A 22,590-nucleotide genomic window follows, 5' to 3' on the forward strand; every position below is an offset into this window, starting at 1 on the left:
CTGAGCTACTAGTGTTGTCACGTTCAGGTAGCGGGTCTGAATAGCACAGTCTGCTGTAGCAGCTTGGCTCATATTATTTCAACGACACAAAAGGTGCACCTGCACAGAGCTTTGTCAGGTGACGACTGCATGTGCTTTGGATTTGTGTCTGTATTCTCAAGTGTGTGTGCTCTGTGTGTATCTGTTTGTATCTGCTTGTCTGAAGCTGGCAGGTGCTGTGAAGCTCTCGTCAATTTCTTTTTTGTCTCCCATTCTTCTCTTTATCTTCAGGTTAGCCACCATGCTCCCTTGATATGAAACTGTTACATCAGCCCAAATATGAACACACAAATAGATATTAGGATGAATAAAGAATAAAAAAATATATTTGTTCCTACCTTCTTTGGCAGCCAGACGTGGGGATGGGTCTGTGTGAGATGGCGTGTTGTAGGATAATGATGAGCTACCTGTAAGACAAAAGAGGTCATAGTAAGACAAAACAATGTCTCATCCACCAGTTCTGTGCTGCATACAAACAAATGATTACACACAAAACCAGCATATAAAAACCTTTATAAGAAACGTGCAATTTATTTTTACAAATTCTTACATTTTATGAAGCATTCAGTGACAGTACACATGATACATCTTTGCACTTATAAGGTTCAGCATTCATTTTATGATTTGTATTAGTTTTTGGTTTAGAATAAGATATCTTGCAGACTATTTACAGATGTGAATTTGTATATTTATCATGATAAATTTGCTATGAGGGAAATTGTAATTCAGAGTAACCGTGGTGTACCCTCACCCTGAAGTCTGGGACAAAAAGCTCAAAGGGTGTAACAAAAGGCCAGCAGGTGGCAGTAGAAGGCTCAGCTCAATCACTGACAAGCAGCACTACAGAGCCCTTTTCATTTCTTGAATTGTTCCTGTTTTGTCTTGAAAAATAATCTCAGAAATAAAGTAATTCATGATACATAAATCTAGTCCTAAATAAGCAAAACCAGCACACAGGCAGTCCTTTAAACGTAGGAAAAACCCCGTAGCCTGTCAGCATTTTAACTGCAAACCTGACTCCTGAATAATAAAGTCAGAGAGGCAAGAGTCTGCATATGGCCGCCTATTCATTTCACCTTATGGAGCAGAACTCTGCGCTGCATTCCTCCACTTACACAGGCACCCTGGGCGGCACCAAAATGCTCTCTTAATTTTAGCTGCCCCCAGGCATAAATCAGCGAGTGGAAAAACAGAGCCAAAAATGCACAGAGAAAACACAAGAGCAGCTACTGCATGGGGAGTGTTAAGCTTTAGCACTGAGACGGCTACGGAGAGCTGCTGAGTAAGGAGGATACCTTTTCTGAACGGGGCAATCTGAAAAAGAACCACAAAAACTCTGAAGCAGAATTGAATTTGTGATGTGCTTTTCTTGAGATCTGATGCAGGATCCCTACCTAACTTGCTGGCGGTGGAGTTGGGGGGGATGAAGGGGCCCATGGTGGCAGACTAGGGGTCTGTTTTTTTAGGGGGTGGCTGGGGGGGAAGAGCGGGGTGCTCCACAAATGTATTCTAACCTCCCAACACCCCACCCCTCCCAGTTCTACCTACTCCACGGCACCCCCAAGGCTCTGGGTCTAGTTTAGAAACCTGGGGGCCTCAGAACAGGGGAGCCATTGTATGAGGCAGGGTCCCTGCACAGCAATCAAACGCAGCTCCCCGTACAAAAATAATTCCACACGCAGAGTGTATAAGCGCACGGGGGCAAGCGAGCCACCAAAAGCTTTGGAATGAGGGAGAAAGCGTAAGAGAAAGATGAACAGACAGACAGAAAAAAAGAGGGAGAGGGAGAGGAGGGAGGAGGAAGGGGCTGTTAACCCTTTTCCTGCTGTGTGCCACATATGTGGGCTGACCCAGACAGGCAAACAGGCAGCATTGCTGAGAAAACCTCAAATCATCCCACAGAGAAATTCAGGGCTGCTGTACGACCGAGAGGGAGAGTTAGTGAGGGAGTAGACGAGAGAGAGAGAGACACCACAGCTGACAGTTTGGTGGAGGGAGTCTTGGCTGTGCTGCCTATTTATTTGGACGGCTTCTTCCTCTCTCAGAAAACAAACATGTCCCGGTAATCTGACAGCACAGTGGGAGGACTGGCCAGTGTTCAGCCTTTAAGACCCTCACTCTCTCTCTCCTTCTCCTCTCACATCTGCTCAGAGTCTGTTAGATTACATAACATCCACAAACAATTTTCTTTTCTCTCCTTCCTATGAGTGATGGCTTTTTCAAAAGGCCCTGTCCTCCAGTTTTTGCACGCTCATAATATCGAGATCTTTCGGGGTTTGTTCAGCATTGTGACTGACCTCCATCGGGCCCCTGCTGTTTATTCTGTGGAGCTATACGATACTGTTGCCTCAAACATGTGGTCTGAGCTTTGTCAACAAACTGAGGGTCCCAGTCACCCAGTTTTGGGCATCTTGCCACCTCAAGGCGGCCAATGGGCTTTCCAAAATCATCCTTTTTAGCTGTATAGGATAAAGCTAAGTAGCACCACTGCCCGTCTTCTCACCAGCCTTTCATAATGAACGAGAGATATTTCCAACAAGTCCTCCAAACCAAAAGAAATTATTTGTCATTGCCTTCTAAAACGGCCCATGAGCGTTTTCTCAGCTGACGTCCCAACTGTGAAAACGACATTGTTTGCTAGCAGTGTTGGGGAGGTTGCTTAAAAAGGTAATTCATTATTTATGTTGTATTTACATTACTTTACTAATTACTCAAGTGAGAACATCTTCTCGAAACCAACGTTCAAATCCACTATTTCCACAGACTGTGTCCAGCTTTTCAGCAACAGCACTACAAACTTGGCCCCGCTGTCGTCTTCTTTACTGAACCAACTGCGAGCTTTGTCCACAAGCGCAGTCTGTGGAAATACTGGATTTAAGTATTGGTTACGCTACAGGAAAAGATGCTCTCACCCCGGCCAGACAGTTTACATGTGTGAGATCACAAAAATACCTTTGAAGATTCAAAGGGCTGATGGAGGTATACAAACAAGGGGTCAGTCCTATGTTCCCTCAGCCCTATGTTGGTTTGGTTAGTTAGGTTTAAACATGAAGCGTGAGATTGCTTAGCGTTAGGGTAAGAATATCAGGGTAAGCCAATGAGAGGTAGAGCAGGGCGAGTCATAGGGTTGCGGAATAATTGGCCATCAAAACAATAGCATAGCATGGCACCGGCGTAGGTACTGATCTGATCGAACATAGGGCTGAGGGACTAAAAAAACGGTCTGCACTGAGATGTCTGTGCCCAATCTGCGGACAAGCACCAAGGTCACAAACGACAAAACCAGGTGGATCCTTAATGTAGGCTAACTAGTGGCTAACGTTAGCAACTCAGCTACGAAGACCACCACCAGCCCCTGTGCCAAGGCAACATGTCCAGTCAACTGAAGGGAGATCAATCCTTCAATAAACTAAGACGGCAAACAAACTGACCCAGAAAAGGCCAAAGTATGAAAGAGTCATTGAGATTAGTAGCAGCAATTTAGAACCAAAACTTAAATTGTAATCCCTTACACCACTCCTTACCTTACTGAAACACATTGCTAGGTAACGCGTTACTGCCAAACACTCAACACACATTGCATATGACATTTCAAAAATATTTCAATTAACTTTTTTTCTGACCTGCCACCGCTATAGTTAACTTTTGGTTTGGTTTAGGCACAAAAACTTGGGTAAGGTTAGGGAAAGACCGTGGTTTGGTTTTTTAAAAAAAGCAAACATTCATTGCTGGGCACATTGCTGGGCACAAACTCGCATATGAAATTCAAATGCACAACATCATGACCTCCACTTTGCTTTCTGCCTTGCTAAATAAAGGGCACGCTACTTCCTGCATTGGCACTGAATGTTGGCATTGGACATAAATCTTGCGGTGCAGAATCGTCCAATATGAATGTAATTCCTAAAGACACTGGGCCAGTAGTCCTCACCAGAGAACGACATAATGGGTTGTTTGTTTGAATTCCTAAAATGACGGAATAAATGTGGAAGGTGGAGGGGTGGATCAACAAAGTGTGTGGGCTTACTGTTCACATCCCATCTCCTACCAATGGTCAGCGTTGTTTTGGACGATCTTTAGAGGACCAAAATTGTAACCTCCCTAACCTTGATGAAGTGTTTTAGTTACTTGACCTTAAAGGCCTTGGTATGCTCAGAAAAGTGCCAGAAATATATGTGTGGAGAACGAAATAAGAGTCCAAACCCTGCTGACTTTCTCACCTCCACACACCTGACCAATCGCTGCATGAAGTTGGTGTGAAATTAAGATTGTAAGTTTTGGAAAGTTAGAGAAATGTTTGGACGCAGCACCCCCTATTCGGGGCCGTTCAATCAGCTAAATTATTCCGGCTAAACAATCCACTAAAATCTACTTCTGAAAACATTTTAAGTGAAAAATAGACTATGCCATTTCTGAATCTTTTTTCATTTTAGAACTAGATCGCCTGGTTTGACAGCTTGGTCCAAGTTTCGTGAACCGGATGCGTTGCTCTGGACGGGCTCATTTGCATAAAGGACTGTTTCCCCGCCTTTCACTCAGTGACAGACTTTTGCGTTTGTAGGGCTGGCCCTCTGCGTTCCAGCCAAAAACATCACTTGCAAGTGCAATTATTATGCACCTCTAAGCAGCTCTCTTCAATTAAAGCTGAGCTCATCTCAGTGTTTACATGAATAGCCACTGCTTATTATCCACCTCCGCTTATGCTAATGTGATATGCACATAAATTCGTGTAATGCTAAGTGCCTGAACCCCAGCAGTCAAGTGAGCAGCCGCAGACTACGGTGGCTAACAGCAGACAGCTAACAGTAAAGGGCGCGGAGCCAGGCTGTTGAGCCCCTGTGCACCAGTGATAATCTGCCAATAGAAGGAACTAATGCAAGGGGAGCTCAATAAAAATGTTGTGAGGGGAGAAAGGGGAGAGAGAGAGAGAGAGAGAGAGAGCTCTCCAGACCTCCTTTTTCCCTACTCAGCCTTCGAGCCCAGATGTTTATGGTCTGTATAAACTATTGAGGGCTCGAGAATGTCCCCCACTCTGGAGCAAGCAGCAGCGGTGCAGAAGCCCAGACTTATCACTCTCTCTCTCGCTCTCTCTCTCTCTGTCTTGACTCCCTCACTGTAAATCCATCCAGACATACAAGCAACGGCGACAGCTGGGAAACAGAACTATTGCAATTCTCCAAAGACACTCAATCACCTCGGACCAGTTCCACAAACTTCTAAAAAATAGCTCACCCCCCCTCCCTCTCCGACTTCTTTTTTCTATCTCACACTCGCTCTCTATAACTGTTTCTCTTGCTCACACCCTCCTGCCCATGTCCTCAAATAACTACTGTAAAGGATATATTTCTTCCAGTTTCTGCTCTTGTGTTTCTTTAGATCCACAGTAGGTTTGCTCTCAATTGTCTGTCTCGTTACTCTCCCCCCCTCACTCCCTTTTCATTTTTCCCCGTCTCTTCTCACATCTCTGTGTGTCGGAGGATTCGGTCTTTCATTGTCTGAGGTTTTTTGCTCCGCTCCGTTTCCAGCACATGTGGTATCAAACCGACCTACATGGGTGCGATAAAGCAAACAGTCCGCGGTCCCTCCCTGACAGACTAATTTGAACAAATTCTCAAATTGCACCCCAAATTGAAAGCACATTGGGGTGCGGGCGGCCATTACTTATAAAAATCTGGATAAGTGACCAACAATGAGGCCAAAATAATGCATGGGCAACTACCCTTGTTACTGCAAGCAGCTGGGTAGCCAGACAGATGTTCAGATTGTGCCCGCGGTTGCACCAGTGTGTGGGTGTCTCAACGATATTTCTGCGCATGACGTGGCAGGAATGTTTTGTTATGGTATGGCTGTAGGGTGGGGAAGTGTGTCCCTGCCCCGTGCCGAGTGTACGTACAGGGCTTAATGACTCTGAGGAATGTTAATCAGAGGTTCAATAAACAGAACCAAAGGCACACATGATGCACACAGATGTGTATGAAATGATTGGACCTTGGACCATCCATTTTTTTTGGAGGAGGATGGGGGGTAATAGTGAATGGGGTTGGAGGAAGACATCACATGACCTGTAATCACTAATGCTTCCAGGGCTTGGCTAAGTATTTCCCTTCCTCTCTCTTTTTCTGTATCCTGGAAGCTCGGCTCAGCTCCAACTCTCGTGAGTGAAGCCAGAGGTCTATTTTCTGGACGGGGTTACTCCCCGTCTATGATTGTGTTTGTTTGTGCTGCGGGGGGAAAAGAGAGAGCCGCTTTAGTTTCCAAATCATCAGCGCTGCAGGGTCTACATAAAGCCTCAACCCTCCTCCTCCTCCTCCTCAGTCTTCCTTAGACGTTCATTTACTAACATGGTTCGTCTTGCCCTTAGGCTTCTAGTGTCAATAATACACACTGCTCGCTTCTCAGAGAGCTGCCCCGAAACAGGTCAGTCAGTCCAGGCACGGGACGGGAGCATTCATCTTTTTGATTGTCGGGAATGGATCCAAAGCAATTTCAACTGGCAAGTGGAGAGGATTCCCGAGACATCTCCTCTGTCTCCAAAGCACACAAGGTCTAAATCAAAAGAAGGGCAGCAATGGGCAGAGTCGCGGTGCAGCACGCCTAAGCCGTGGCTAAGTCGCGCAGCCAGTGGCCATAATGAAAACTGCTCTGCGGAGCGTGCCCAGTGGCGGTCAGACAGATCCACCCGCTGCAGCGCTGCACAATGAGGCTGTTATACTCATGACAAGCATCTCTCTCTGCCCAGACGCCGTGCACAGAGAAAACTGTTGACACCCACAAAATGCAGTTCCCATTACATCACGCGGAGGCCCATCGCAATTTTTTGGGAGTAATGTTAAATTTAGTTGAGCCATCAGTCACTCCACCCAATGTGGTGTCATGATATTCTGCAGCCGAAGCAGCTCTCACTATTTTAAAGTACAGAATGCGAAGAATTCAAACAGGGGACAAACTGTTCTCTGTTTGTACAACAATCACATCACTCCTGATCTGCTTCTTTTGGTAGACATACCTACTGTCTGAACCAGACATCACTGTGTATTCAGAGCAGCAGCCATGCCAGATGTTACATCTTATATCAAAATGTAATTTGCATACAGCCTCAGAAAATTGGCTTTGTTTCCCCGCCGAAACATATGAAGCAGGATTGCACCGTGGAACTCTTCAAAGGCAAGAGGCTCAAATTTAGTTGCCTCCATTGCAAATTGCAGATCAACTTTCTTTGCTGTGCTGAACACACAAGGCCTAGCGTGATTCCTGAGGCAATGCACCTGGGCTTCATCTTTCTGGACCATGTGGAATAAGGCGCAGCAAAGTCAAGTGGGGGATGTAGTCGATGGTTATCTCGAGAAGGGAGAGAAACCCCCTCGGTTTCCACGGCTCTGCTTAATACTGGGTAGCCATTATGGAGAAATGAGTTTCCAGTAAAGGCAATTTCATTGTGTATTGACGGTAATATGAGTATAGTGTGGTGACAAAAAAGAAGTGTCATGTTGTTCGCTTTGGTTTGGCAGTTTTTCACTCTCACTTCTCATCCAAAAGTAGAGAAAAGTATATGAAAAGAGGCTTGTGTCTTGACTTAAAGTTGATTTTTACTTCCATTCTTTGGCAGTCATTGCAGACTTCAACTTAAACACAAACAGCAGGATGCAGCTCACCAAAATTGCTGTCCTTTTACTGTCCTTATGCTGTCAAAAATTGGATTATTTTCAATATTCTAAACTTTTTTCTTTCATTTTTCTGTTCTGTTTTTTTTATCAATCAATTGTCAAACAAATTTTGCTGTCTAATAACTTTAGAGTCCAATATTTTTTCCAATAAACCATTACTTGATTATCATCCATTGTTCCTCTTGATTCACTTTTTTGTTTATGAACACTTAAGTTTCATGAAGTGTACTTACTTTCCCTGAGGTAATTGAGATGAGAGAGAAGCACTTCGGCGTTGTACATGGTGGTGAGCCGGAGGAAGTCGTCCTTGCCCATCTTGCAGAGCTCTTTGCCGTCTGTGTTCTGAAACATGGCTGTGTCGATCTCTACCAGGCCGTACTCCTTGATGGCCCACTCTAGCCACTGGCGCACATGGTCCTGAGACCACAACGAGGGGTCTGCAGGAAGACAGAAGAAGAGAGGGGAAGTTTATTGACTCCATCCTGGACAGACACCAGGGAAGACAGAGTTGGAAGAGCCCCATATCTGACTGAGGTAAAGGCAGGGGGAGCAATGAACAAATTGGAAACAGCATTTCTGTATCAGTAACAGACCTTGTTCAGATAGTTGTAAATATTCTTTGTCATGTTTTAACCACATGAATAGGATTTGCCAGACGACTCATATTCAGGTAAATAATCTTTCACTCAGACTGAAATCCATTCCTGTGATTGTCCAAACGTTGTAGTATGTTTTGCATTGCATTCGCAAGTACAACTTGACCAAAGTCTGATATACTGTACAGCCAATCTGGAAACCAAACCCCAAACTCACCACTTGTGGTTAAGGAGTGGCCTCCAAGTGGAGCTCCTATTAGGTTAATAAATGAGTGGACGTTTGCATCATTTTAGCACCAACATTTGAGTAGCCTTTACAATGGAAAATTTACCATGGCTCCATTTAATTTTAATTAAATGAATAACATGTGCTCATTTTTGGGAAAGTACAGTCATTCTCTCTGGCCTACGTGTAACAACGTAATCAACTTACGTGTTAAAATTACATTTCTAAAGCTGCAACCCTGAAACTGCACTTGTTACTCCCCGAACTGTTATTTCACATACTGAAAGATCAAATTGTGAAATTGTAAAACCAGTGAAGAAATATATGGGTCTGGCAGACAAACAGACATCTCTACCTGCACGCATCCAGCCGTGCTCCCACGAGTGACGTAAAACACTGGAACAATGACTTTACCCCACAAACCAGCTAAATAGAATTGGGACTCATAAAACATTTACAGCATTGGCAAAATTATACCGAAACAGAAGAGTGATTCTGTCTGTAACCGCAGCAGCAGCATAGAAAAATAACAAGCAATTAGCACCTGTATAAATACGCAGATACACGGTTTTAAGACATATCAACCTTATCCATCTCATGTCAGATCCTTTTATTATATACATACGTTTTATTATTACATACCTGCAGGTACAATGACTCTCCGCTCATTGGTGGTCATGTTGGGGGGAGGGGCATTCTTCTCATCCATGTAGTTTCCATAGTTCATCTGAGATGCGTCGCCACCCCCCACAAGCTTATTGCATTTACCCACACTGCAGTCCACTGGAGACTCCCTGCTACGCAAACACACACACACACACACACACACACACACACACACACACACACACATATACGAGACCGTTGTAAAAATATTATCAGCAGATAAATTGGGTGTTGTTGGTTTTCTTTTCCAGTCATTGACTTTGGCATGGGATATATGAGCCCTAAACTGGCCAGGGCCAAGTACACTGAAGCAAAAAGTGCGGCTAAAGAAATGGCCTGTTGAATGACAGATGACAACATTTATAGCAGCAACTGTAGTGATGAATACCAAATGTCTAATAAAGAAACATCAAATCTCATATCTCACTGAACACAAACTAATGTAAGACACAGGAAGTGGTTGTCCTGCCATACCTGGATCCATTCATGTGCTCATATTCTCTCTTGACGTTGACCCGCCCTGGCTGGTTGATCCACTCCTGCTGTGGCGGTAAGGGGTTGATTTTGTGGGTCTGGCCGTAGTCCTGTGTGCCAGATGCAGTCATGTCTGTCTTGGGGAGAGGGGCAGCAGCAGCGTATGGAGGCTCAAATAGGGACTGGTCTTCACTCACCACTGATAGCGCCTCCTGTAGGTGGAAGGAACAAATACTTGGTATGTCTTTCTCGACTCACATAACAAGTGCTAGTATGTGAGCTTCCAAATAGGCCGTAACCAATATACACTTAAAATAAATACTTCAATATTTTGGAATATACGCTTATTTGATTTCTTTTAGAGAGTTAGATAAGAAGATCAACACCACACTTAAGTCTGTCCATTATAAGGTTACAGCAGCAGTTGGTGATAAAACACTAAGACCAACTTAAAACCAATAGGACATTAAAATAATAAAAGCATTAAGACCACTAAAGCGCGCTAATTAACACATTATAGGTGGCATGGTTTTACATTCGCTATTTTTTGGATGGGCACAGTGACTTCCTGGAGTCTCTGCTGGTTGCCTGCCACATAACTTTACACTTTTTTGTATGTATTAAAGAAATTAAATAGAATGTGTTAATTAAAAAGTTTTAGAGGTTCATGAAGGCGGTTTGTTTTACATTTGGACAGAGCCAGGCTAGCTGTTTTCCCCTGCTTCTTAAGCTAAACTAAGCTAAGAATCTCCAAACAGACAGATATGAAAGTGGCATCAATCTTCTCATCTAACTCTCAGCAAGAAAGCAAAAAAAGGAATATTTCCCAAAATATCAAACTGTTGCTAGTGGTAAGACAGTCACGTATTAGGAATGATAACAATAAACTCGCATACATGAGCAGATAGAACTAGAAGTCTTTCATTTGTCACTACCCGGAAACCTGTGATGTCAAATTTTCAATCTCTTGTGTATTTTTTGTTTACAGCAATTATGTGCAGTTATGGGTCATATCGCAGTCTGGCATCCAAAGTAGTTTGTGCGCACAACCCACGTAGAAACTGTAGCTTCCTGTTGATGTTAGGATGACTTCAATCATGCTCACAGTTGAGTACGACAGAGTAGTAAGGATGGGCTCTACCACCGTACTGGTTTACAAACATTATCAGTCGATACATACAACTATTCTACCAGTAGTGACCCATTGGTTCACGAATAAACCCCCCCAAAATGGCTTCTAAAATTCTCACGTTTATTGTCTCACAGCTGACAGTTAAAAATATTCCAAACCAAATTTCCCAGATTCCTGGTTGTGTAATCATTTTCTCTCGCCCATTACCATTCTTAACTTCACTGAGGCCCAAAAATCCCCTGTGTCATGCCCTGGTGTGTCTGTCTTGTCTGAGCGTTGGGCTTCCCTCCACAGCTGAAGACTCAACAGAAGCAGGGGGGGTCATGGCTGCACTGACCCCTCTGCTGTGGCTCAGCTGGAGCAATGTAAGTTTATTAAAGAAAACAAACGCAGAAACTTGCGGCTGGCCAACATATTTCCTACATGCTCCTCGTGTAATGTCTTGGAAGTAAAGCTTGGGTTGTGTACGTGGTGGGTTACATTTTAACATAAAGACGTCGCCGCTTGTTTGACAGTGACAGTCGGACAATGTGACCATCTCAGACCGGTTGCCAGGCAACTTTTAGCTGGCACAGAATGGGGATGCTGCTTAAAAATAACTTGATGAGTCAGCATTCATTATCATTGTTCCATCCATCATTGTTAACAACAAACAAATTAAAAAAGAAAAGTCAGACTATCAAGTGGAATCGTTACAGTCCTATGCTCCTGCTGGGGATTAGGCTCGGGTCTGACGCACATCTGGATCTGATAGGATCTGATGGCACAGCTTAGACCGAGACGTGTCTAATTCCCGAGGACTGAATTATTTCATTCCAAAATGCCACATATCTGCTTCAGGGGGAAAATGCTACTTGATATTCATTGATCAGTATTTCCAACAAGCAGCCGTTTGCATTCTATAAAATGTTGCTTTTATGAAAGCTAAATCCTCATGATCTCACATAACTTCAATCTCATTCCATTCTAAGACATGTCATGCAAGAAGAATGTTTTCACTTATCCCTGTTTGGATGATAAATGTCTTTTTTTGTGGCAAAACTTTTCCTCGGGGTGACCATAATAATGTATGTGTCTATTGTCTATTGTATAGACACATACACCAAAAGACTACAGTGACTAGAAATGGCAGGGATGCTTTTTCACCAACTCCATTTTGACACAGAGTTGAAAAATACAACATGCATATCGCCAGGTCTTTTATGGCAGTTATAGCTTTTTTATACATTATAAAATAATTTTATTTAGCAAATGATTGTATAAGATTATCAAAAAAGCATGATCCTCGTTATGCCAATACTTGATTCAATATTTGGACTATGCACTTTGATATTGATTGGCAGCCACTCAATTGGTTCTTTGTCTTGATTACTCCTTTCCTTAATGAAGTTGAAATAATCCGGATTACTATTCAAAACCAGAGCAGATACTGTGCATAAAACTGATAAATCTAATAAAAGAAAGTGACAGGTGAAGCCTTTGCTCAGTACCATTCTTTATCTCAAGTTATGGCAACCTTTGCAGTGGAAAAAGGTTTTAATTTGTAATTGCACTATAGTGCCCTCTGTTGTAATGCCATGAATACTGTCTGTGTCTAGACAAAGTAAAGTATGGACACAAAGATTTACAAAGTGTAACAGCTTGTAGACACCCTGGAATAAAAGGCACTGGTCTTCTGTTTTAATAATGTGGTGACAAGTCAAACTCCTTCTCGAACAAGAAATAACTTTTATTTAATTTTAGAAGTGGTTTTATTTATGCCACATATCAAATATTTGTTTTGTATTTACTACTCCGACAATAAAATACTACTCTTCAAGTTAAAGGGTTGATAAAAAAGCTGAACCTCTAACCATCTTGCCAGAATTAGATTTTCCAGTGATTTCATCAGTGAATCCATCACAGTCTGAACCCTGGCAGCAGGACTCCCTATCTGAGCAGAGCACACCAGCTAGTCTGTGGATGATAAAGTGTAGAAGAGTGAGGGAATGTCTCATTACAGCCCAATAAGGGCTTACTGTGCCATTATGACTGTTGCACGTTATATTTACTGCGACATATCAGCCTGCGCAATTGAAACCATGATTGGCAAGTGGTGTGTGCCTATCAAGATTGCAGACAGTGTTTTAAAAATAGGATCTTGTGAAGAGAAGCTGAGAGGATGACAGACCAGTGCCTATATGTTTTCTTTCCAGTATCTTTGTGGAACACATAGAGATACACAAAGTTTAGTTTTCTGTCTGTCTCACATTGTCCACAGAGAATTCTCCACTCTTTTTTTTTATTTTGACTTTACAATAGTTGCAATTTCAAACTAATTTTACTGCAACAGTGATCCTTTTTAATGTATTTCCCCCCCTGAGGACATTTTCTCCTGTTTCAATGTTATTTAACACAGTTGGTTTTGGGGATAAGGACGTCTCTAAGTTTGGCAAATGTCTGATGTCGACTTCTTATTTTTACTACAACAATCAATCTGGAAGAAAACACTTTTTTAATTGTTGCATGCTTATCCCTGTCACTGTTAGATGATATATATACATGCAGATGAATTCCTCCAGATGAACTTCTGAGTAAAAAGTCTGTGTTGTATAGACGTTTTTTTTCTGAAAGCATAAATAAGATCTGAATTATATTTTTTGCAATATATCTTTCTGCACTAGTGCCACAGACAAAGAGGATATAAAAGTCAAATAAATCAGCTGAAAAAACTGCACGCACCACTATAAGCATTGTGCGAGTGTGACACCTGCTGGGAGCCACCTCTGTTCTGTTTACATCAACCCAAAGTCCATCTCTCCAAAATGCGTCACGACGCGTCTGGAGCAGACTGGATACATGTAAGAGCTCCACATCCATCCAGACTACACGTGTGATTGTTTGGCGTTCACACACACACACACACACACAGGCATCTAGCAGGAGCCACCCAGAGGGGGGCATTCCTGTCTTTTGTTTAAAGAGGAAGAGGAAACCTGTCAGGAAAAGATTGTGTGGAGCAGGAAGCTCTCATGGCTAGAGAGCCCTTCCTCTCTTTTAGAGAGCATGAATGCAGCTATAGCAGCCAGTCATTTACACCCAAGGATCCAATTATGATTGCATTAATTGTCACAACTTGTTGCTTTGTTACAAACATCCAGGCTGAGGCATTAATGATACATAAGAAAACAATCCCAGCGTTGTGAGCTGTGAATGACGAGATTTAAGTGACTATATATGCAGCCTGACATTTTTGTCTGGCCAACGTTTACACTCTTCCAAAACTCACACCACACCCAGCCACCACAAACCAGCTCCTTTAAATTTCCAAAAGAAAACATTACTTTTCAGCAACAAAACGAGCAGACGCTGCATTCTTCTGAGCTTTACACTTGTTAAACCGGAGGACACAGACTGAAGTGAACTAAACGCATCAGGGTGAACTAATGGGGACTTGCCATTCAACATCTGGAGGCTGCAGCCATAATGCATCTGGAATTTGACTGTCGGAGGGCAAAGTAGCCAAAGTTAATGTAGACCAGCGCTCTCGACTATACCAACATACCGTTTCAAAATAGTTGTGTAACTATATATAAGGAGCAAGCCAAGGTATCATTGTGAAGCTTGTGGGTTTTTTAAGTGTTGCAAACGGAGCAGTTACCGCATGAAGTTGCCAAATGACAGCTTTCCTTTACACTTTCACCTTTACACAACTCTCTCTGTAGCGGAGGGAGAGAAGTTACAATTATCAACAGCAAAACACACAGAGAAAGATTATTTCATGTGTAAAATACCAAACCATCACACTTTTCTTTTGACCCACGACAGGATCTGTGCCACACCGCTGTTGCGCAGCTCGACACATCGTATCCAGCGGTACATCATCCAGCTATTGCTCAATCCCCGCATGCCCAGACTAAAAACCAAACCGTTGAACTCGTGGATAACTTATACTGATATGAAAAAACATTCAGCGTGTTGTTAGAAATAAATAGCCACTCCTTTTTTAGTCTTTTCCAGACGTGCGTAATTGTGCGCTTATGGTCTCCAAAAATCCAAATTCTGATTTCGAAGCGTGTCCTCTCACAACCGGGCAGCTTATTGAAAAAAAGGAGAGTGGACACTTTCAAAAGAAAGTGTAAAAAAAAAGAAGGAAATGTGGTTTACCGCTTTCAGACAGAGAGAAAAACGCCGCTCATCGTCGTCAGATTTGGAGGTCCCAGCTCACAGACCGACACACAGGAGCATTTCAACCCATTGCTTAAAAAAAAGGAGGCGCAACTCCGCAAAAAAAGCAGAGTCTCCCACAAAAACTCACCCAGTTCTCCACCCTTACCTTAATAGTTCCGTCCATTTTGCGCACTTTTCAGCGGACCCGGACAATATCCCAAACATGACACGCTCCTCAATTAATTCCAGCCCCCGGTATGTATGTGGCGTGGAGAGAGAAAGAGACACTTTTACCGGATTGACTTTTTTTTTCTTTCCCCTCTAAATTTGGGAAGTGAAGTCACCACCACTGTTGAGAAGGTTTGAGAAGAAGGAAGCTGTGTGTCACCGAAAAAGCCCTGCCTTCAAAAAAGCAGCAGGATACTGTCCCAGAGAGATAAGCAGGGAAAACAATTGACTGTTCGCTCCGCTGTTATGTTTTTCTGCTCGGAAATATTTACAGGATGACTGCCTGCGTTGCGCACAGCCATTGCTTCGTATAGCCTGCTGGAGAATAGAAAAGGCTGGTGGGTGTTTTTGCTTTTCCCAGTAGTGTCACGGATTTTCTGTTTGTCCGGCTTATGAATTATTTCTGCACACATTTAACTGAGGTTTTTTTTAAGGAATGTGTCGCAGTTATGTGATCCCATGTTTTAGAGAGCTTTTGGTCCACGCCTACACTTCAGACTTGCATCTGGCCATGCCTCCATCCTTCTGTAAACCCTTCTGTATATTATCCTATATTTCATAGTGAAAGTGATAAAATAAAGTTTATCTATGAATGTGGACAGATGTTTTCTCTCTTCCTGCTGATGGAGCTCTAAATCAGAACAGGAGAGCAACCTGAACACCTATATATAGGCAGGAGTTGTTGCAACATCCTTCTGTAAATCACAATGTTCTCTGTATATTATCCTATATTTCATAGTGAAAGTGATACATGAAATATATGGTTTTAAAAAACACACTAAAAGAGCATTACTTAAGAAGAAACTTTAGTAATTAATAAGTATTCTTTGGTGTTTAAGGGGTATTAAGGGCTTTTTGTTTTTTTCATTTAAACTGTGTCAGTTGACGTGCATTACAATGTGTTATGTTAGTGTATGATGAGTAGTGTGAATGTGTATTTTTGTATTATCGCCATGTAAACTATGTTGATCCCAGGAAGAATAGCTGCTGCTATGCCAAAGCTAATGGGGATCTAAATAAACAAACAAACAAACAAATAAAGTTCATCTATGAATGTGGACAGATGTTTTTCTCTCATCCTGCTGATGGAGCTCTAAATCAGAACAGGAGAGCAACCTGAACACCTATATATGGCAGGAGTTGTTGCAACATCCTTCTGTAAATCACAATGTTCTCTATATATATTATCCTATATTTCATAGATAAAGTGATAAAATAAAGTTTATCTATGAATGTGGACAGATGTTTCTCTCTTCTTCCTGCTGATGGAGCTCTAAATCAGAACAGGAGAGTAACCTGAACACCTATATGTAGGCAGGAGTTGTTGCAACCTTGTCCTTTTTTGTTACAACCCTCTGTGAAGTTTTTTCCTGAGACACCATTAATAAAAAAGCCAAGCATTCAGCTCCTAACCGCACTACAGTCTGAAGGTCTGCTCTACACGTGTTGCGTCTGGAATGAATGGATGAAACGTAGCCTACATGCGTCAACAAAGGCGCGTTTGAAAAAGGGGCACAAATGTGTCAAATGTTATTATATTTTATTATTATTGACTTTGCTGTTGTTATTCAATAGTTTCCCCTCTACTCGCCTGAGCCTAAAAAAAGAGAAATCCCCTAATCCCCACCCCCACACAGGTATTTTTCCCCCCTTTTCGTCTGCCCTATGAAATTGCCCTCATCAATTCAAGCATAATTTTCGCGCAGATGCTAGACATGGAGCCAGCTCTGAACGTGACCAGACCAATAACACTGCAAGAAACCTCCATTTTCACAACACATTCAGCATTTCAGTGGGGAAACACATATAAATCTAAAAAGATAATTTAGATTTAAAGATTTGAAGGGAATCCACTTTTACCCATATATTTTGTTTTTATACTTTCTTTTTTTCCCTTTTTTCAAGGCTGTTTGTAATTACAATAGTCTATAAACCAACTTTTAAGTAGATGAGCTTACAGACAAACCCATCAAGTACACTAGAGAAAACAACCTCAACATTCAAAACCAAAACAAAACCAAGAAAAGAAATAACAATAACCCATATTTTTAAGGGATTTTTTTTAACAAGTTTATAGATTACTGATCAGCATCAAGAAAATTACATTTGATAATAAACAACTTTACTTTGCAGTAAGGTATCTCATAACACTGACACTTTTTTATAATATTTAACAATATAATATGATTTAGTTGAAATGGTGATGCTGGATATTTTTTGCAGTGTTGTGGTCCCAAACAGAGACTGACAGCAGGGCCGGCCTGTCTGCTCTCGACTTGGGGGTCTGGAGGGGCTATGGGCCCCCACCCTTGGGACCACCACATCTGGATCCTGCTAAGGGTCAAGGCTTCTCCTGCCTGAGGCCAGTTCAGACTCGTGTAATTAAGGGAGACACCTTGTTTAACTCTTCACTGACTGGTTTGGTTTCTTTTTTTTGTTGTTTTTCTATACATTCCGGTGTCTGAGGTTTTCATATGGGCATTTTATTTTAGGGAGACAAGTGATAAAGTGGCAAATTAAAGAGGTGCTTAATATTTGACCCAGAGTTGGTGATTCATACAGCGCTTTATGACCAGCAACAGAACCACATCTCTTAAAACACCTCATTCCTTTTAGTTTTATACTGCGATGTGCGTCTTTGGATTCATGTCATCAGGTTCCATTAATAAAAAATGTAAGCTTACCCTTTCAAAATCAGTTTTGGTTGTGTAAATAATTTAAATGCAGTGTTATGAAATACTTTCCAGGATGCTTTTCAAATGACACAAAACCCTCATGTTTTCCTGAGAAGTCTGATTTTCTAATCAAACATCCTCTTGCCAGCAGTAGCAGCTTGCCTCAGCCCAGATCTCTCTCCCTCTCTGTATGAACATACCTGCAATCCCAGTCATAGAGCTTATTAGGACGACTGGGGGTCCAGGACCTACCAAGACCATAATGAATACAGTGGTAACAAACATTTTGGAAGGCCAATAAACAGATGCAAGTTGGTTTACACAACGAACCACAGAACATCTGGCTTGACGCTGGAACTAGACAGCCAGACATTTCTTCCTTACACCACGAGCCAGTAGCTCCTCAGTCTCTCCGCTGGGGCAACCAGCCAGAGGTGGGCGGACACTATGGAGTTTATGTTCAGCAGCCTTTCAATTGTTAGGCCCTGCCTTTCTGTTTTAGCTTATAGGAAGATTTACTAAGATTTAGTGCATGGAGACTTTGGTCACGAGTGGGTATTATGAGTTTTATTTGTCACATAGGTCTAACAATCTGTCAAAATGGAAACACAAAAGGGGACTTCAACTTTAAGAGGTTTCTTTAAACAGGCACATTTCTGTTATAAGTGTGTTGAGTATTCAGCTTCATGCCAAGGTGACACTTTCCCGAAACAAGTCAACAACAACAAGCAGCTCACAACAAGAGTATGCTCAGACTTGCCAACAGCATTTCTTCTGATCCCTTACATGTTTTAAATGGGGAATATCAACTTCTGCCCTCCAAGAGGCAATTCAGAGTCCCTACATTTAACCTGCATCAGGCTAAAGAACAGGCTTTAGTCCATCAGTCCATCTTGTTGCTAAATAATAATTAATGTGCTGCTAAAGACATGTAAATCAGAGGACAGATGGTCATTTTATAATGGGTTATGTATGAATAATTGTGATGTGTTTTGTTTTTTTGTCTGATGTGTCCTACTTGTCTGCCTGTCTATGATAACAGTATGTCTATTGTATGTGTACGTTTTCTCAAACTGAGCTGCCTATGGATGCAAAATGAATTTCAGTGCAAACTAACAATAAAGTTGTATCGTATCGTAAGTAACACCATGAATGAATTATACTGGTATTGTGAGTTTTATTTGTCACATAGGTCTAACAATCTGTCAAAATGGAAATATAAAGGGGGATTTAAACTTTAAGAGGGTTTCTTTAATCAGGCACATTTTTATTATAAGTGTGTTGAGTATTCAGCTTCATGCCAAGGTGACACTTTCCCAAAATAAAGTCAACATACATGTGAAATTGTCCACACCATTTTGTTTCTTTTCTTGTGTTTTCTATAAACATACATTTTTTATAGTGTAGTCTATGAATTTAAGGTTGCTCATGGGTACCTCATTTGATCAGTCCTGAATTGGGAAATTAAGCATTCAGTACTATTGTGAGAAACTTTTGTGTTATTCTATAAGAAAAAAAATAGTCCCATGCAGTCAATATGAGCACCCTGCTATAACTTTGCTGTTTATTAGACAGCAGACTTGTATTCAGATCATTCCTTCTCTCGGGCTAAAAGACAGCCCGAGTCAAAATACTGAGGGCAAAAAGTGGAGTCTGCAGCAACATAGAAGCACGAACTGTCTGGCCCCTCGCTCTAGGCCATAATTAATTTGAGATTTATTTTTATTGGAGAGTTCCAGTCTCGCCTGGCCTTAACCAAACAAAACCAAATGTTGGGCCGTGGATTCGCTTGAATGGGGAATATTTCTTTAAAATTCTGTATTGAGGCGTTTCCACATGCTGACCAATATCTCCCTGAATGCGACTGAGCCAGGGAGTGGAGCACTAGCACGCAAAAAATGCACGCTATACCCCTGAAGAATAAAGCATAATAAAAAAAAAATAACATTATTGGATTCAGAACAAACAGAAAATAATCTAGAAACTAAATGCAAGCACTGTAAAATTGAAAGTTAACTCCTTCCATGCTTAAATCCCACTAACCTCTGTTTGTCCCTCCTTGTCTTCTTTATTTTAGGGAGCAAAAAGACTCATTTAAAAAGGTATATTTTCTCCTCAAACATTCCTGCTTTATTCAACTCTCTCACAACAAATCAGGAATTGTTCTGAGCCCTGAAAAGCAGAGTCTCTCTGCAGTGGCACAAACGCTGCATGGCTGCATGAAAAGAGCCCTTATTCTCCTTATTGGGGGAAATAAGTCTTCCAAACATTAACAAGTCGCCCTGGAAAAATACCTTGATTATGAAGATATTACCATAGCTCGACTCTGCACAATGGCTCATTTTAATAAGGCACAATGCGAGCAGTCACCCGAGGAAGATTATTATTATGATGGATGTGTGAGCAAACCCAAATTAAATGCGAGCAAAGTGCACGTTGAACTTGACATTATGTGGGCATTTTATATGGTCATATACGGCTTTATATAAAAATATTTAATGGTTTCAGTGCCTCAGATATGTAGCAGTCGCAGGTATTCACACATTGCACCATGTGTGACGTGCGCAATGCAGTTTTCTTTTTATGTGAAAACCAGATGTGCACTGTTTGCTTTATTTACATTCAGAGAGAGAGAGAGAGAGAGAGAGAGAGAGAGAGAGAGAGAGAGAGATTCATGACGTCAAACATAATAATGAGCCATTACAGCAGCATTTTTAAAATTCGACAAAAAGTTGAATCGACTCTGGCACTTCAAATAGACCACAGCAGAGCCACATGTCAACAAGTGACTTTACAGCGTAAACAGAGGGGAAAATAACAACATGGCAATCAAATGCAATAAGCCTGGCTTACTTAGTATACTTTTTGCAAGAGGCAAGTTTTTTTGTTTTTTTCTCTCATATAAAATCAGCAAAAGAAGCACTATAAACATTTTTATTCTACTTGTTTGATGCAAATAATTGGAGCTACTCATCAGGTTTAATGATTGTTTTAACAGTAAGAATAAGACTGGTTGGAACATCCGAGTAGAAAAAATGAAAGGACCCCAAGTTTGTCCCTCCAACATTACCTGTTTGAAGAGACGGTGGTGTCTTACCTTGACGTAAGACGACGTGTCAGGAACAGTTTGAAACATGTCTACTTGACAGACAGGCCCAAGGGTGCTCAGTGTCCAATGGGCCCTGCGAAAAAAAAAGAAAAGAAATTAATAATAATGTCGTTATTATTATGTATAATATATTTCCATTTGAACCTGGTGTTTTATTTGTATATGTATTATTTTAATGGTTATGTGACATTTTGCTAAAATGTAAAGCGAAAAAAATACATCACAAAAATATTTTCTTCTTGTCATCAAGACATCACTTTGCATGACAGCTACGTGCTGTACAGTAAACATCCAAAACGCACCACATCTGGGTTACCACTTCCACCAAAATAAAGGGAAAATCAAATAAGCTTAATGCCCCCCCTCCCGTATGCCTGACTGCACACATGATCCTTTGATTCATTCATAGAGGTCTCATTTTTTCTGCAGAGTGGTCAGAGGTATTAGATACGGGTAGGTTTTTTAATGACCACTGTCTGTACATTAACAACACCAACTTATACACCACTAACCTATACTGGTATAACATGGATGAATGACTCCGAGTCGCCCAATAGGAGCTGGGCAGCAAGGAGAAGGAGAAGAAGAAAAGGGCCCCATCCCAACCCCCATCACGTTTTCCCCTAAAGCTTACCACATATTGAAACACTTTTCGCTTTAATAAGTGCAGCTTACAAAGTCTAGGGTGAAAGGGCACTTAGAGGACGGTGTCTTTAGCCCTTCCCTCCCTAAGCAATTATTAGGAAGGCAGTGGCATATAGCATCACAAATGGCTTGTTATAGACTGTGTGATAAACAGTCTATATTGGCATTCAGGACGCACAGTTCAACATATCTTAAAGGTCCCATATCGTGCTCATTTTCAGGTTCATAATTGTATTTTGTGTTTCTACTAGAACATGTTTACTTGCTGTAATGTTCAAAAAACACATTATTTTCCTCATACTATCTGCCTGAACATACCTGTATTTACCCTCTCTGTCTGAAACGCTCCGTTTTAGTGCATTTCAATGGAATTGCAACGGAATTGCGTTGCTAGGCAACACTTTGGGTCCATGTTTACTTCCTGTCAGCTGATGTTATTTACATACACTGCAACCGGGAAATAAACTGGGACACATTTAGAATGTTTACGTTTAAAGCCGTGTAATGGTGTAAATATTGTATATTTGTGACATCACAAATGGACAGAAATCCTATAAAGGCTCGTTTCAAACGCGCAATTTCTGAATATGGGCTGTGTGTATTTTTCCGTATATTGAGCGTTTTGATAGTTTAACATTTATATAGCACTTAAACCTGCGTTATAGTATAAAAGACGTGAAAATCTATTTTTTTTTTACAAATATGGGACCTTTAACAAAGCCTATGGGACATCATTCTCCTGTTCAGTAGCACGTGTGATCTGACCTGTAAGGATTATTATACACATACACAAATCAGTAATTTTTGGATTCAGATCACGCGTCCTTGTGATCATAAAGCCGCTATAGAATAGAATAGAATAGAATAGAGACTTTATTGTCATTGTCATTGAAAACAACGAAAAACAGTTTAGCAGTTCTTGGCAGTAAAAGCAAACATTAAAAGCAAACATAAAAACATTCAAATCAAAATGTAGACAAATAAATG

At 41.4% G+C, this 22,590-nt stretch overlaps 1 protein-coding gene across 10 annotated transcripts in view; it reads right to left on the minus strand.

The window, feature by feature from the left end:
- Positions 1–22,590, minus strand: part of fli1 (Fli-1 proto-oncogene, ETS transcription factor) — a 34,973-nt gene that overhangs the window by 10,965 nt on the left and 1,418 nt on the right. The window contains exons 2-6 of one of the 10 annotated variants that reach the window (XM_074641499.1): positions 20,920–21,031; positions 9,666–9,877; positions 9,168–9,322; positions 7,937–8,140; positions 378–446 (exon numbers count right to left, since the gene is read on the minus strand). In XM_074641499.1, the coding sequence (XP_074497600.1) occupies positions 378–446; positions 7,937–8,140; positions 9,168–9,322; positions 9,666–9,877; positions 20,920–20,985 (706 nt within the window). In that variant the 5' untranslated portion in view covers positions 20,986–21,031. The other 9 variants (XM_074641501.1, XM_074641507.1, XM_074641504.1 and 6 more) reach the window with 9 other exon arrangements.

This window comes from Sebastes fasciatus, chromosome 7, assembly GCF_043250625.1.
Source record: "Sebastes fasciatus isolate fSebFas1 chromosome 7, fSebFas1.pri, whole genome shotgun sequence".
NCBI classification, from domain to species: domain Eukaryota; kingdom Metazoa; phylum Chordata; class Actinopteri; order Perciformes; family Sebastidae; genus Sebastes; species Sebastes fasciatus.